Source organism: Notamacropus eugenii, chromosome 1 (genome assembly GCF_028372415.1).
Source record: "Notamacropus eugenii isolate mMacEug1 chromosome 1, mMacEug1.pri_v2, whole genome shotgun sequence".
In the NCBI taxonomy this organism is placed as follows: Eukaryota; Metazoa; Chordata; class Mammalia; order Diprotodontia; family Macropodidae; genus Notamacropus; species Notamacropus eugenii.
The window spans coordinates 216,284,598-216,300,574 of NC_092872.1; the positions used below are offsets into that span (position 1 = coordinate 216,284,598).

Consider the following 15,977-nt stretch of genomic DNA (forward strand, 5'->3'; position numbering starts at 1 on the left):
CACCAAAAAAATCTCATCTATCAATCAAAACGGGTCAGAGTAGTGCATTTACTAGTTTTGCAACAATTTTTTCCCCATTACAGAAGTACAGTGTTTCAGCCACACTTTGGGTTAAATACATTTTTGTAGGACAGTCTAGGAACCTAGTCACCATGGATAAATGCCTGCACATAGAAAACTATGATCTGAATTCAAAGCAATTGACTTCCATGTTAGCTTTTGGAATACAAAGCTATTTTTAAGGTGGAGATCGCCTCCATTACACTTGAGCTACTTCTGAAAATGGTCCAAAGCTTACTTGACCTTAGACTTGTCTTCCAGAAAACACAAGGGTGAATTTTCTTCCATAGTATAAGACTAGTTGTTATAGACAGCAAAGATATGGTATCAACGTGTACTGTTCCAACTAACTACTAGGTCCTCTCTCTCCCATAACAAGCTCCCCAATACTTCTTAGGTTTTCTCAGAACCCTGAGATGTACTCAAACGTGAGCCTCTGTGTCCCAAAGAATTCCCTTTTATTAGAAAATTTATTATAAATGAACTGCTCTTCCTATTTACTTGTATAGCTGCTTAATGTTTTTCACAAGTTAAATTTAAGTTGGGCCCTAGATATTAAAACTGAATTCTGATTAATTACATACAAACTTTACCATCTTAAGAGATTCAAAACAACAGAAGCTATTTTATCAGTATCAGTTCAAGTTTTATGTTCATTAAGACAGTGGCAGGGCACCTCATTTTAGGATAAAATACTTCCAGTGGCTCCTTTGTATTTCCAATGTATTTCCTAGATTTGCATTTGAAGAAACGAATTGTTTCCGAGGACAGAATTCATTGGTCAAAGTTGGTGATGATCTGATAACAGGAGGTCTAATTTTGATACTCAATAACTACTTCACTAAAATATAGAAAAATGAAGATTCGTTAAAACAGGAGACTATAAAATTCAACCATTTATAAACTATCATGTGAAATTAAGACCCAGAAGAATTCACTTATTCATTTAAGCATCATTAATATTCAAAACAACACTGGGATCCAAAACGCATCCAAGAGCAAGTAGTAACAAAAATAATGAACAATATAGATGTCATTTTTTTTTTTTAGGTAGAAATATTTCCTTCAATATCTTTGGTAAAATATGTGTGAACTTTGATTTTTGTTTCTTGTTGTCTTTGAATAATTGGGAATTAAGTATAAGGAAGAAGGAGACTTCAAGGAGAAGGAGAAATCAAAGACTATTCCACTGATACTTCCTGGTGCAATGGATAGAATGCTAGCTCTGAAGTCAGAAGGCCTGATTTCAAATCCTGGTTCTGCCATTAAATACCATATAACCTTGGGCACTCCCTGACTTTTGTTGTCTTATCTACAAAATGAGGTTGAATTCCAAGGTCTCTTCTAGTTCTACATCTAAAGCTCTATGATTCTTCTTAGAAAATGAAGATGTCATTTGGGGAAGAGCCAAGATGGCGGAATAGAAAGACACACATATGCTAGCTCCGAACCCACAGCCCATAAAATATCCGTAAAGAAGAACTCCTAACAAATTCTGGAGCAGCAGAAGACACAGAACAACAGAGTGGACGAGATTTCTGTTCCAGAGAGACCTGAAAACCTGACACAAAAGGTCCGTCCAGCACCGGACCCTGAGCAGAGCCCAGCCCTGCCTTGGCCGTGGAGCACCAAGAGGAGCAGATCTGAGCAGGCTTCAAGGACAGAATCTCCAGTGGCCGAGCACGTCCCTCCACCCACAGGTGACAAGGGTTGGTGAGAGGGTCTCTTTGGCTGGTCGAGAGGGGAGTGGAGTGTCCCCATAACTCAGGCCCCCTAGGGAGGCAGCAGTGGAGGCAGCAGCAGGGGCTCCCCAAGCAGGCAGGAGCACAGATCCATTGTTGAAGGTCTCAGCATAAACCCCCTGAGGGAACTGAGCCCCGTGTGGTGGCCCTGCCCCCACCTGAGCATCTGAACTTAATCTCACACTGAATAGCAGCCCTGCCCAAAGCCCTGAGGCTGGGAAGCAGCATTTGAATCTCAGACCCCAAGCGCTGGCTTGGAGGATCAGGAGGCAAGGTGGGTATGAAGAGAATATTCAGAGGTCAAGTCACTGGCTGGGAAAATGCCCAGAAAAGGGAAAAAAAACAAGACTATAGAGGGTTACTTTCTTGGTGAACAGATAATTCCTCCCTTCCTTTCTGATGAAGAAGAACAATGCTTACCATCAGGGAAAGATACAGAAGTCAAGGCTTCTGTATCCCACACATCCAAAATAAATATATCATGGGCTCAGGCCATGGAAGAGCTCAAAAAGGATTTTGAAAATCAAGTAAGAGAGGTGGAGGAAAAACTGGGAAGAGAAATGAGAGAGATGAAAGAAAAGCATGTCAATACCTTGCCAAAGGAGAACCAAAAAAATGCTGAAGAAAATAACACCTTGAAAAATAGGCTAACTCAATTGGCAAAAGAGGTTCAAAAAGCCAATGAGGAGAAGAATGCTTTCAAAAGCAGAATTAACCAAATGGAAAAGGAGGTTCAAAAGCTCACTGAAGAAAATAGTTCTTTCAAAATTAGAATGGAACAGATGGAGGCTAATGACTTTATGAGAAACCAAGAAATCACAAAACAAAACCAAAAGAATGAAAAAATGGAAGATAATGTGAAATATCTCATTGGAAAAACAACTGACCTGGAAAATAGATCCAGGAGAGACAATTTAAAAATTATGGGACTACTTGAAAGCCATGATCAAAAAAAGAGCCTAGACATCATCTTTCATGAAATTATCAAGGAAAACTGCCCTGAGATTCTAGAACCAGAGGGCAAAATAAGTATTCAAGGAATCCACAGATCACCACCTGAAAGAGATCCAAAAAGAGAAACTCCTAGGAACATTGTGGCCAAATTCCAGAGTTCCCTGGTCAAGGAGAAAATATTGCAAGCAGCTAGAAAGAAACAATTCAAGTATTGTGGGAATACAATCAGGATAACACAAGATCTAGCAGCTTCTACATTAAGGGATTGAAGGGCGTGGAATTGGATATTCCAGAAGTCAAAAGAACTAGCACTAAAACCAAGAATCACCTACCCAGCAAAACTGAGTATAATACTTCAGGGGAAAAACTGGTCCTTCAATGAAATAGAGGACTTTCAAGCATTCTTGATGAAAAGACCAGAGCTGAAAAGAAAATTTGACTTTCAAACACAAGAATCAAGAGAAGCATGAAAAGGTGAACAGCAAAGAGAAGTCATAAGGGACTTACTAAAGTTGAACTGTTTACATTCCTACATGGAAAGACAATATTTGTAACTCTTGAAACTTTTCAGTATCTGGGTAGTGGGTGGGATTACACACAGACATGCACACAAACACAGAGACAGAGAGCACAGAGTGAATTGAATAGGATGGGATCATATCTTTAAAAAATGAAATTAAGTGGTGAGAGAAATATATTGGGAGAAGAAAGGGAGAAATGGAATGGGGCAAATTATCTCTCATAAAAGAGACAAGCAAAAGACTTTTTAGTGGAGGGAAAAAGAAGGGAGGTGAGAGAAAAACATGAAGTTTACTCTCATCACATTCCACTAAAGGAAGGAATAAAATACATACTCATTTTGGTATGAAAACCTACCTTACAATACAGGAAAGTGGGGGAGAAGGGGATAAGCAGGGTGGGGGGGAGGATGGAAGGGAGGGCAGTGGGAGGAGGGAGCAATTTGAAGTCAACACTCTTGGGGAGGGACAGGATCAAAAGAGAGAATAGAAGTAATGGGGGGCAGGATAGGATGGAGGGAAATATAGTTAGTCTTACACAACACAACTATTATGGAAGTCATTTGCAAAACTACACAGATATGGTCTATATTGAATTGCTTGCCTTCCAAAGGGAATGGGTGGGGAGGGAGGGAGGAAGAGAAGTTGGAACTCAAAGTTTTAGGAACAATTGTCGAGTACTGTTCTTGCTCCTAGGAAATAAGAAATATAGGTAAAGGGGTATAGAAACTTATCTGGCCCTATAGGACAAAAGAGAAGATGGGGACAAGGGAAGGGAGGGATGATAGAAGAGAGGGCAGATTGGTGATAGGGGTAATTAGTATGCTTGGTGTTTTGGGGTGGGAGGAGGGGACAAATGGGGAGAAAATTTGGAACCCAAAATTTTGTGAAAATGAATGTTAAAAGTTAAATAAATTAATTAAAAGAAAAAAAAAGAAAATGAAGATGTCAAAAAGTCACATCAAGCTTCTAGTAAGTGCTGTAATTAGTACTGTAAGTACTAATAGAAGGCAGGCTAGCAGAAAATGACACTGGACTAGGAGTCAGAAGCCTCTGGATCTTAGTACTCACTTTATACACACTAAGTGATGTGATACTGTACCCTGGGAGGTATAGTTCTATGTAATTATACATAACTTTTGGAAAAAAAATGTCCAATTGTATAGACTTTAACAATTTTTCTAGAAAAGTAAACAAAGATGGAATCTGCTGAAATAGACACTAAAAATCCTACCGTGGTATTATAAGCACAAATATTAATGAAATACTTCCCTTTTCTCTATATCTCCCTAATTTTCAGATGAAAAGAAAACCCTGGAAATAGGTCACTACTATCCTTAACAAATGCTTATCTAAAGCTTACAAAGTATTGAAGGGTTCAAGGCTGCAAAATACTTCCTGTGACCTATAACAACAAAATTGTTTTTTTAAGTTTTCCCTGAGTCTTTAAATTTAAACCTCTTCTAGTCAATATTCCTCTTTTCTTGAATCCATTATCTTCCAGAAAACTATGAACACTGGCAGCTACAATCCACTTCCTTTAGAAATGCTTGTTATCATTACTTAAAATAGAACTGAGATTTCTGTAATACCTTATGAAGCATTTTCTACAAAATCTTGTTCACTATTTTTATTATTGCTAAAAGGATCATAGGATTTTAGAGCTAGGAAGGGAGGGTAGAGATAGTGTAACCACTTCATTTAATAGATTAGTAAACTAGAGTCCTTCAAGCAGCTTGACTGAGGTCACACAGGAAATCAGTAGCAAAGCCAGGAATGTAATCTCAGTCTTGTGACTCCAAGTCCAGCACACTTTCTGTTACACCACCATACATCCAACATAAATGGCACAGTTTTAGTATTTTAAGGTTCACAACGCATATTTCTCACAACAATCAAAATATCAAAAATGAAGCAACAGTCTTAAGAGATGTGAAACTGCTTTCCCAGGATCGCAGAGGGCCAGATATAGTAAAGAACTTGCTTAGGATCATATTACTGGTAAGTGGCAGAGGTCTTTCCAATTCTCAAATCCAAGTTTCTTTCCATTTTAACACTGAGTGTCTTGAGGGCAAGTCTATATTAACTCTCTTAACTCTTTCCCTCCTATCACACATCATAAGAATCTCTAGAATTTATAGAAGTCACTTTCTATCTATCAGTGGGCAAAAATTCCATACAGCTGATAGTTAAAAAATCTCTATGACCAGTGAAGTGCCATCATGAATTTTTTTTCTCCAAACAAATTTTAGAGAGAATTGGGGTGAAGCTAAAATTAATGGAAAGCATGTACAAGGGTTCAACATTAGACTTTGGCCTGAAAGTTAGAAAGAAGTAAAATCTGATATCCCTCCTAACTTGCTTATATCCTTTGCTTACACCTATTCCAAGCCCATATGGCTAAAAAAAGCCCAACCATCTGTCAGCTGCTAAGATACCAACTCAGGCTATTGGAACCCTCAAGGGTCTCAGAAGATTTGAGCAGCAAACAGAGAAAATTATAGTTGTTCTATGTCACTGAGTTCCCTACAGCTTACCTACACTGACCAACTAGGCTGCTTTAATGGCTTAATTGATGACCAATTAAAAGGCAGTCTATTGGAGATGAATTATAAGAACTCATAACGGAAGGAGTACTGGAATAAACGACAAGTGTGTGTAAGAAGAAATGAAAAGGAAAGTGGAAGAGGTGGATAAAAGTTAAGTGAGGAACAAAATTGGAGGTAAGTTACAATAGCTATTTAGCAAACTTATTTCCTATAAAGTCAGACTCAGAGAACAATAGTTACAAATGAACAACCCAAGAGGCAAGTTTGCTTTGTACTTACTAGTTAACCCTGTGAAACTAAACATTCCAATCTGTTCAGTGATGTGATTCCAGGTTCCTGGGGTGCCAAGGGCTTCAAGGCGTGATCTGAGTTCACTTCTCATTAACAGAACCCGGTCAGCCATTGTCTTAACATTTTCTTTCCTGTACAAGTGGGAAATGAAGTAAATTATTATCTAGATAAAAGGAAACATATTAAACACTCCTACCAACTAAAAATTAGCTAACAAATGTTAAAAATAGCTATAAAAATGGGTTCAGAGAAGGACTGGTCTGCTTTGTTGTAAAGATAATGCATTAACTCATGCAGGTCTAACATAGTTTTATAGATGGATGGATGGATGGATGGATGGATGGATGGATGGATAGAGATAGATAGATGTAAAAATAAAATCATTAATGATTTTAATCAGACATGTGATCCTGTTTAATCAAAATGATTAAACAGGAACCATTAACATCTATTGACTCTATAAAATGGTCATATAGAGCACGTCAAAAGTCTTAATGCAATATTAAGTATAATACTCTGTATCTCAGAGTGGGCACTAATCAAGCTAAGAACCATTTGATCACTTACTTACTTTGAAAGAATCCTACATATCATCACTCTCGTGTGATAAAGCTAGATATTCTGCACCACTAAAGTATTTCTTCCTGACTTCTCACTCCATGACAACAGCATGGATGGACCAAGCACAGACCAAAAGAATAAATCAGTATTACTACCAGAGGTAGTGGAATACCATGAGATAATTAGAATATTTTATTTATTTTTCAACAGACCAAGTCCACACACCACCACCAAAGTTCTTCCTGCTAGGTCCCACAGCCAAATGCCTATATTAACTTTGTAGTAACATTTGACAGTGGATGGAGCACTGAGCCTAGAATCAAGAAGATCTAAGTTCAAATCCAGTTACACAGTTACTAGCTGTGTGACACCGGGCAAGTCACTTAACCCTGTTTGCCTCAGTTTCCTCATTTGTAAAATGAGCTGAAGAAAGAAATGGCAAACCACTCCAGTATCTTTGCCAAAAAAAAACCCCTAAGGGGGGTCCTGAAGAGTTGGACATGACTGAACAACAACAAATATTTGACTTAGGCAATATTTTCACTTTTTAAAAATTTGATTACATGTTTGTTCAAAACATCCCTCCCATTATGGATATTTAGCCAAAGAAGAAGAGAGTCAAGAAGTTTGTTTTGTAGGAAATGAAGTGCTAGGATGTTTCAGGCATCTTTTATTCTCTGGAATACTCAATTTTAGGATGAAAGGGAATTTGAGAGTCTGATTAATCCATTTCCCTGCTTTAACTTCCTAAGAGATTCTCAGGTCCACAGATACGCTAAAAGGCACAACTCCCTGAGAGCAAGAAGCATGTTAACATCTTTATTCCCCAACCCAACCTTACCCTAGACCAGGTACTTAGTACTTTACATGTACAACAGTAGGCAATAAATATTTGATAAATGAATTCAGCTATTAGTCTGGTTATTAGTTATTAACATAAAACAAAACCATCTCATTTATGCAATGGGATAGGTTATGTATATAAAGCCTCTAGTCCTCTAGTTCTCTTATTTCTACCTGGGAACCTTACCACAAAGTAAAGAGCTCAGGGCTGGAAAGGGTAGTGGCCACTATCCGAGCTCCCTGAGCAGGAGGGTTGGACCACAAGACACGCACAATCTTCTCCATCTGGGAAAGGACACGCAGGACGTTATCACCATCTTTCCCAACCACGGTCAGGTTCCCCACCCGCTCATCTAAAGAGAAAGACATATATCAACTCTAAATCCAATGATCCTTCCCACACACAAAAGCTCCAAACCCAGCCAAGACGTATGTGATATGGGCCCAGCATGCTAAAGGTGTCTATTTAGGAGGGCACTCACTGTAGAGCCCGAAGTTCTTGGAGAAGGACTGAGCACAGAAGAGCTCAAAGCCCTCATTCACAAAATAGCGGACAGCCCAGGCATCCTTGTCTAGGTCTCCAGATGCAAAACCTTGATAGGCTGAGTCGAAGAAAGGGAACAGAAATCGGCGCTGCAAGGAGGAAAGGAGAGTTAGAGGAGAACTTGTCCTGGTCTTAATATGCCCATCCTCCTGCCCTAACCAAAAACAACCTATCTTCTCAGAATGAGCATCAGTTAAGATGTTTGTAGGTCTTTTTCTACACCCTGATAGGTGCAAGTGCTGCTCTCCTTCTCTGCTCATCTAAGAGCAGAGTAGCAAGCCAGAACCCAGGAGCTGGACAGGTCCATGGGCAATGTGGGAAAGGGGTCTACCATGTGTGAACCTATTCAAAACCAAGGATTATCCCACTACATATCAGAATATGAGAACACTAAAGGGAAATCTTCTGAGCTTTTACAACTGAATCTCTTCAGAGATTCCAGTTGGATAGTTCTTAGTCAATACATTTTAACACTATGTTTCTCAAGAGCTCTTAAGAAGGAAATGATCACAATCCCAACTTTAGTGCACAAGGTACATCTTTCAACATTTGATTTTTAATGCCAACTGTACCAGTGCAGCAGGGTTCTAAAAACATTAATACGGATTTTGCTGAGAGATGATTCTCTGGATTGATTGATGCCTTTATGCCCTCAATCAAGTGGGTTTTGGAATCATACCAGTACATGCATTAAAAAAGTATTTGGTTGTATCAACAGCATAATGGACAGATGTCTTAAAGTGGTAGTTACCTTCATGACAGAAGCAATCTTCTCCCATTGCTCTGGGGTTGGATCAGTGCCAGTGGGGTTATGTGCACAGGCATGAAGGACAAAGATAGAGAATTCTGGAGCATTCTGAGGAAAAGTAATACACATCAGTTCTGACTGGCATCAACAGGAAATATCAGGAAAGAGAAGCAGTACTGTTTTAGTAAGCCAATCAAAGTAATAAGGAAGCTGGATTTCTTCCATACATGTAATTAAACCCCAGAAAACACCACCTGATTTGAGAAAAGTAGTTCCAGCCCTCCTCAACCTAAAGATCTCTTCTTTTTCCTTCCTGAAGCCACAAGGCTCCCTGTAATTTTCTATTATGTAACAGATAAATATAGATAGGTAGACAGGTAGGTAGACAGATAGATAAATGTATGACTTGAATAAGTCTCCCACCTCCATATCTTGCAGCAGGCCCTGAAGGTCAAGCCCTCTCTTAGCTGCATCCCAGTAATGATACGTTCGGATGTCCGTAAAGCCAGCAGCACCAAACACACCATTATGATTTTCTGAAAATACAAAGTTCAAGTGTTTCACAAACTCAAGTTCCACAGTGAATACAGACCTTTTATCGAAGACATCTTTCCTATTATAAGATAGGGTTATTTACAAGAGGATATAAATATAAGTTTTACTAGTCACCATACAATTGCAATTGAATTTTATTGTAGTGGTATGTCCTGCTACCAAGTTATTTGCCCGTCCAATTTACCAACCTCAAATTTTTAGTATTTATTCTTGGTGAAATCTGAAGTCTAGCATAAGGTTAACCCACAACACAAGTCAACTCAAGGTTTTGTCAGTATTTTCTCTGTGATCAATAAAAAAGTCAAAAATAGCATTCTTTCCTTTTCTCTCTTTTCATCCTTCCCTGACAATGAAAAACTCACCCCAGGTTGGAGAAGACACATAGACAGGAGTGGCTGCATTGTTCGTTCCATTGTACCACTTGCGTAAGAACTCAGCTCCAATTCGAAGGGCGCCTGTTCCTCCCAAAGCTTGCACACTTCCTATCTGAAATAGAAGATCAGTGCTCAAGGGTAATTAAGTTTATTTCTATTTTCCAAAGACTAAACATCTCTGTAGGATACTTCTCTGCTGCAGAATCTGAACTAAGATTTGTCAATTCCTTAGAAAATACATGAAATGAAATGGTTTCCAGATGTCAGATTAATCCATTTTTAAGTCATATGTCTCATCTTTCTAAACCAGTCTGTTATTTTCAGTTGGTGTGTTCATCCTTCATTGCTGAAGAAGACCATGCCATCAGAGAAATGATGACCTGACTTGCACTTGACTTTGTTTTGAGTGAGGGAAGGCTGTGTAGGTCACCAGCCTCACTTCTCCTCCAGAGCCATCTGAATCTAGTGACCAGATATTCATCAGGATGACTGGAGATGACCCAGGATGAGTCAATTGGAGTTAAGTGACTTGCCCAAGGCCCCACAGCTAGTGAGTGTCAAGTGACTTGAGGTGAGATTTGAACTCAGGTCCTCCTGACTCCTGCACTGGTGCTCTATCCACTGTACCACCTGGCTTCCTCCAAGGTTCAATTTGGTAAGCTCAGAAGAGTTTTGCTTTAATTAACATAATAATTCCTCTGAGGACAATTACAATCACAATACCATATATTCTTGTTCTCTTACTGTAGTGACAATTTAATTGCACATCTTATTGGGAGATAAAGTTTTATACTATTAGTGCATAATGAATTCCTCTTCCAATACCTCATCCTGAAGTGGAGGTGACCCAGGGTTAATAGGAGGCACAGTATCAAGGGAGCACAAGTAGGGCTGGAAAGAGCCATGGTATAGAGCCCAAAAGCCAGCTCTGTTACTACCTAAATGATCAGAGATAGGCAAGCCACTTATTATTCTCTCTAGAAATTAATTTCTTTCTGTGCAGAATGATTAGATGATCTTTGAGGTTATTTTTCAGAAACATTCTGATATCATATGTTATACTCAATCCTTTCCTCTGCTCAACTTCATCTCCTCTTAAGAGTCACACCACAAATCACATCAATTCAGTGAAATACAGGGTGGATTAGTTTTCAGACTGAGCATCCTCACACATGTACAAACACATTTTCCTATCTATGCTTGCATCATGTAATTTTGAGATAACTATTTAACAAAGAAAGTATATCTTTACTGGTAGAATACACCAAATTAAGAACTAAGTCTAGCTAATACTTTAAGCTAACAAACCTGAATCAGAGTATTTGCAAAGTAAATGACTGGACAGGAAAAGACGATCCAAAGTCATTCTTTACTTGACAAGTGGTCAAAGAATATGAACACACAGTTCTCAAAAGAATTGCAAATCATTAACAACCATATGAACAAATGCTCCAAATCACTAATAATTGAAATACAAATGAAAACAACTATGAGGCTTCATCTAGCACCCAGCAAATTGGCAAAGATGGCAAGAGAATCTTGAAGAGGTCTCAGAAAGACTGAAATATTAATGCTCTGCTGTGAATTGGTCCAATCCTTTTGGAAAATAGTTTGGAATTATGTGAAGAAAAGTGACTGAAACATCCATATCCCTTGACCTGGAGATTATACTGATAGGCCTGACCCCAAAGAAGCTAATGACAAAAAAACAGACCCCATACACATGAACATATTTATAGCAGTACTTTTTTGTAGGACCAAAGACCTGCAAACAAAGCAGATACCCATTGACTGGAAAATGGCTAAATAAGTTGTGGGGCACGAAACAAAACAGATCATTAGTGTTCTGTAAGAAACAATTGCTGTACAGATTACACTAAGTAGGGGAAAACTATCTCCCTTTCTTCTTTACAGAAGTAGAGGACTATGAATGTGAAATACTCTTAAGTTAGAGACTTTTTTTTATGTGTAAGATAGCTTTGCTGAACTTTTTTTTTGCAATAAGGAGACGGGTCTGGGAGAAGAGAACACGTAAGTGATATAAAAACGAAAAGATATTGATAAAATTTTTCTTTTAACAGAAAACAAGGAGGAAAAAAACCTGAAAGACAAACAATGTAGGCCCCAAAGCACGAGTCTGAGCCTATAAATCCTTATATTGATGCATGCATGTGTGTTAAATTGCTACCTTTTAATTGTTAAGGCTTTATTGCTGTGGCGGAAAAAAACTTAGCCTGTGGCTAAGGTGGTAATAAGGTTCTCTGAACTAAGATAAAACTGATTCTCACAACACACATTCAAGCCCCTTGATAGGCCTGTATTGAAAAGTACACAGATACTAACAAAAATCAGGCAGCTCATTCCCTTGTCACTAGTTTTCACTGACCCCATGGGACCTGAAATGGCCATACCAGCTCCAAGACTATTTAATACACTCGGCAGAATTCGCTATTGGCAATGGCCACAGTCTTAACCTGATACGCCTTTTCAGATTATATGCTCTCTGATTTCTCCTTATAATAACGATGCTGCTTTCAAATTAAGGCTATGGAAACAATCTGATCAACATATCTCAATACGTATTTACTTATTGGCTGATGCCCTGTACCTGACTAGAAGTGATTTCTCTAAAGCTACCTAGTAATTGTCACCAAAGCAAAAAAGAGCCAAGATGCCCAATCTACAATCTGGTTCTTTAGGTTTCTAGTGCTTCTAAGGCAGTGATGTTTTATAACAACCTCTTTATCTCATCCATCATGCATTATCACCTTTTACTTGTATTATCTTGTAATCAGGAGACAAGTAACTTGCATCTAAACTAAGTCAATACTCAAAGTAGCAAGAAATAAACTTCCTTATTCACTGACCCTGGTTCCCAAGAACCCTCCCCCTCCTCAGAGTTTACCTGATCCTCAGGGAAGGAAATTATAACTCTACCCTGAAATTTTGCTTATTAGTCATGTGGACACCTGTCTATCAAGAAGGAAACTAGAAAGTTGTGAGAATGTTGGTGCCCCAAATGCAGGATTCCTAGGTCTGTTTCCTTCTTTTAGGTGTTACTTATGACCTGGAAAATGCTAGATGTTGCATCATAGAACCAGCAACTCTTCTCAACCCCTCCCTATCCCATACAAAGAAAAGTAAGGGCAGCCTAGAAATGGCAACAAGTATAACTCAATTATTGCAAAAGCCTCTTAGCTCTACTCCCATGTTCCCCTTCTCCAATGAACTGTGTAAGTACTGTCAAACTCATTTAACAACCCTGTTCAATTAATTAAAAAACCTTCAGTTAATAATTCTTTAATAAATTTACTTCAATAAACATTTATTAAGTGGTTACTATGCACAAGGCACACGACTGGGCACAAGAGTTATAAAAACAAAAGCTCATCTCAAGGCTTGGCACTATTCTACCTGCCCAAACTTATTTCCCAAAACTACCGCGGTAACATGCTCTACTGGCCTACAATTATGTTGTGTTTAGTTCTGCTTTTTTGACTTCATTTGTCCTGTTCCCCTCGCTGGAAATGCTCTCCTTTTTCCTATGCAAATCTTTCCATTTATTGGGGGGAGGAGGGAGTCCCTGGATTCGTTATTTTGTCAGCATGGGAAGTTCCCAGTATGGAAACTCCATCCAGGAAAGTAGATTTGTTATGAGAAGTTGCTGTTAATCACACAATATGTATAAAAGACAGAACTCAACCCAGATCTGTCTGACTCCAAGTCTGGCCCTCTATCCATGACTGTTTCATCTCTTCAAATCTTGCCCATCCTCAAAGGGTCTCAAGTTGCACTTGTATTATCTCTTTTTAATCAGCTCTTACAGATTTCTTCCACTCTAGAACTTGTAATGTTGTTCAGTTATTTTTAGCCATAGCTGACTCTTTGTGATTCTTGGCAAAGAAACTGGAGTGGTTTGTCATTTCCTTCTATAGCTCATTTTACAGATGAGGAAACTAAGACTAAGAGGATTAAGTGACTTGCCCAGGGTCACACAGCTTGTGTTTGAGGCCAGATTTGAACCTCAGAAAGATGAGTCTTCCTGATTCCAGAACTATAATCATCTAGCTGCCCCTTAGTGCTAAGCACAGGAAACACAAAATAGGGGCTCATCAGATACTTGTAATTTGATTATTAATTCCCTAATGTATTGGAATACAACTAGGTGACCAAATGGAATTGGATGATTGCCAAATTAGAAAGGAGTGTTATGATCAGTTAGTTCATATTAAAGTGCTAGGCAATCAGCCAAGAATATACACCAAAGAACATGCTTTCCGTGGAATAGTCTACGGCCATCTGCTCTGGTCTTGCTCATCACTGGCATTTGGTTTACTTCAAAGTATCATTTATATGAATTTCCTTCACAAGTTGTTAAAGGATAAGTGATTCCTTACCCAAAACTTACCCGCTTCTCCTTGATGGCTGGGCTGTCATCCCCAAGAGCAATTCGGGAAGCATTACTTCGGAAATCCGGCAATCCCAAGATAGGCAAGTACTCATGGTTTAGACTTTCATTTCTAGCAATCTGCTGTTCCACCTTTCTCACTACTGGCAAAACCCAGGGTTGGCAATCATCTGTGCGATATGCTGCAAGACAGAAAGGAGCATCTTAATGGAATCCTCCTTAATATGAAAGTTTGGCACAACAGAGAGGCTTATCATCTCCTTCTCCAAAATGGGATAGAAAACCATTAATAAAGTCCTATATTAAAGTGATCACCATACAGAAACTTTATGCATTATGCTGAGGCCATAGTGTTATTGGGACTGGGTTTACTTTCTTAATGTTTCATTCCTATCATTAAAAACTAGGGATCTTTTCTCCCTCTGTATATTATCTAGCCCCTCATTTCCAGTTAACTTCTCCTTACATCTAGAAATCAATGTTCTCAAACTGGGTCAAATGTGCCTAAGAAATACGCTCATATAGGGAAAAATTCAAGCACCAGATACACTCTGCTCCTACAAATTTATATGCAAACATAGACATGGGTAGAAGAAGCAGTATTTCATTTCTCTATAGTATGCATTACTAGTTAATAACCAAAGATTCCTTAGGAATACACTTACATTTCAAAAACAAGTAACTGCCACTGCCATCAATAATTCCTTCAAGTAAGGGTCAATGTACAAAAACTATTAGAATCACTGAAGTGTAGAGTTGGAAGGAACCTATCTCAAAAGCCATATAGTCCAACAGAAGTCCCCTAGATATCCCATAGGGATCTCAAACTTCAAATGTGAAAAAAGAGAATTGTTTCCTTCCCCTCTCCCCTGCCCAGTCCCCTAACCCTACCCATCCTCCAAATTTTGCTATTATTTCTTTTTGAGAATACCACAATTCTTCCAGGTATAGCGCTTGGCAACCTCAGAATCATTCTCAATTCCTCTCTCCCTCAAACCACATCCAAGAAGTTATAGGTCTTGTTGAGTGTACCTACACAACATCTCTCCAGTGTCACTATCCTCATTTGGCCATCATAACTTCTCATAAGGACTATTCCTATGGATTTTTAATTATTTCCATTCTTTACGTCCCTGATCCATCATTTATACAGAAGTTAAAATAATCTTAGGCCAGACCATGCCACTTTCCTACAAGACTCTTCAATGGCTACCCATTATTTTTTAAAATTTAACTAATGTATTTGTTTTCAGTTTTCAACAAGCACTTCCTTAAGTTTTCAATTTTCTCCCCCTCTCCCTGCCCCGAGACAGCATGCAGTCTTACATGCAGTTCTTATCAAACACATTTTCATATTAATCATGTTACATAGAAATTAACCAAGCATGAATAAGAGGAAAGGCAGTTTTGTGGAAAATGCCCATTCCACCTGATAGAACCAAGGGTTTAATCACTAAACATTAGTGCAGGGGTGGGGGACCTTAAGGCCACAGGTGGCCCCCTAGGTCCTCAAGGGCAGCCCTTTGCTGGAATCTGTGAAGTTTGGATTCAAAGGGCTATACTTGAGGGCCACCTGTGACTGAAGTTTCCCCTCCCCAGCCTTAGTGAGCACTAAAAGCTTAAAAAAGTCAGGTGTAAGTCCTTCAATTCGATACTTATCACTTAAAGGGTGTAAGGAGATATAGAGAGGCAAAGAAAGCTCCTTCCAGCCCTTGGAGGCTCATATCTGGGGAAGGCAGGTAGACAGATAAGTACTAAAGTGCCCTAGGGAATATCTAGAAGAGAGAAAGCACTTTTGGCTAGTTGGGTGAAGGGCACCTTTAGGAAAAA

General features: G+C 38.9%; 1 protein-coding gene across 1 annotated transcript in view; it reads right to left on the reverse strand.

The window, feature by feature from the left end:
* Positions 1–15,977, reverse strand: part of GOT1 (glutamic-oxaloacetic transaminase 1) — a 39,485-nt gene that overhangs the window by 11,345 nt on the left and 12,163 nt on the right. The window contains exons 2-8 of the mRNA XM_072627002.1: positions 14,148–14,329; positions 9,728–9,851; positions 9,234–9,346; positions 8,814–8,918; positions 8,001–8,151; positions 7,706–7,871; positions 6,103–6,245 (exon numbers count right to left, since the gene is read on the reverse strand). Of these exons, the coding sequence (XP_072483103.1) occupies positions 6,103–6,245; positions 7,706–7,871; positions 8,001–8,151; positions 8,814–8,918; positions 9,234–9,346; positions 9,728–9,851; positions 14,148–14,329 (984 nt within the window). The remainder of the gene's footprint in view (positions 1–6,102; positions 6,246–7,705; positions 7,872–8,000; positions 8,152–8,813; positions 8,919–9,233; positions 9,347–9,727; positions 9,852–14,147; positions 14,330–15,977) is intronic.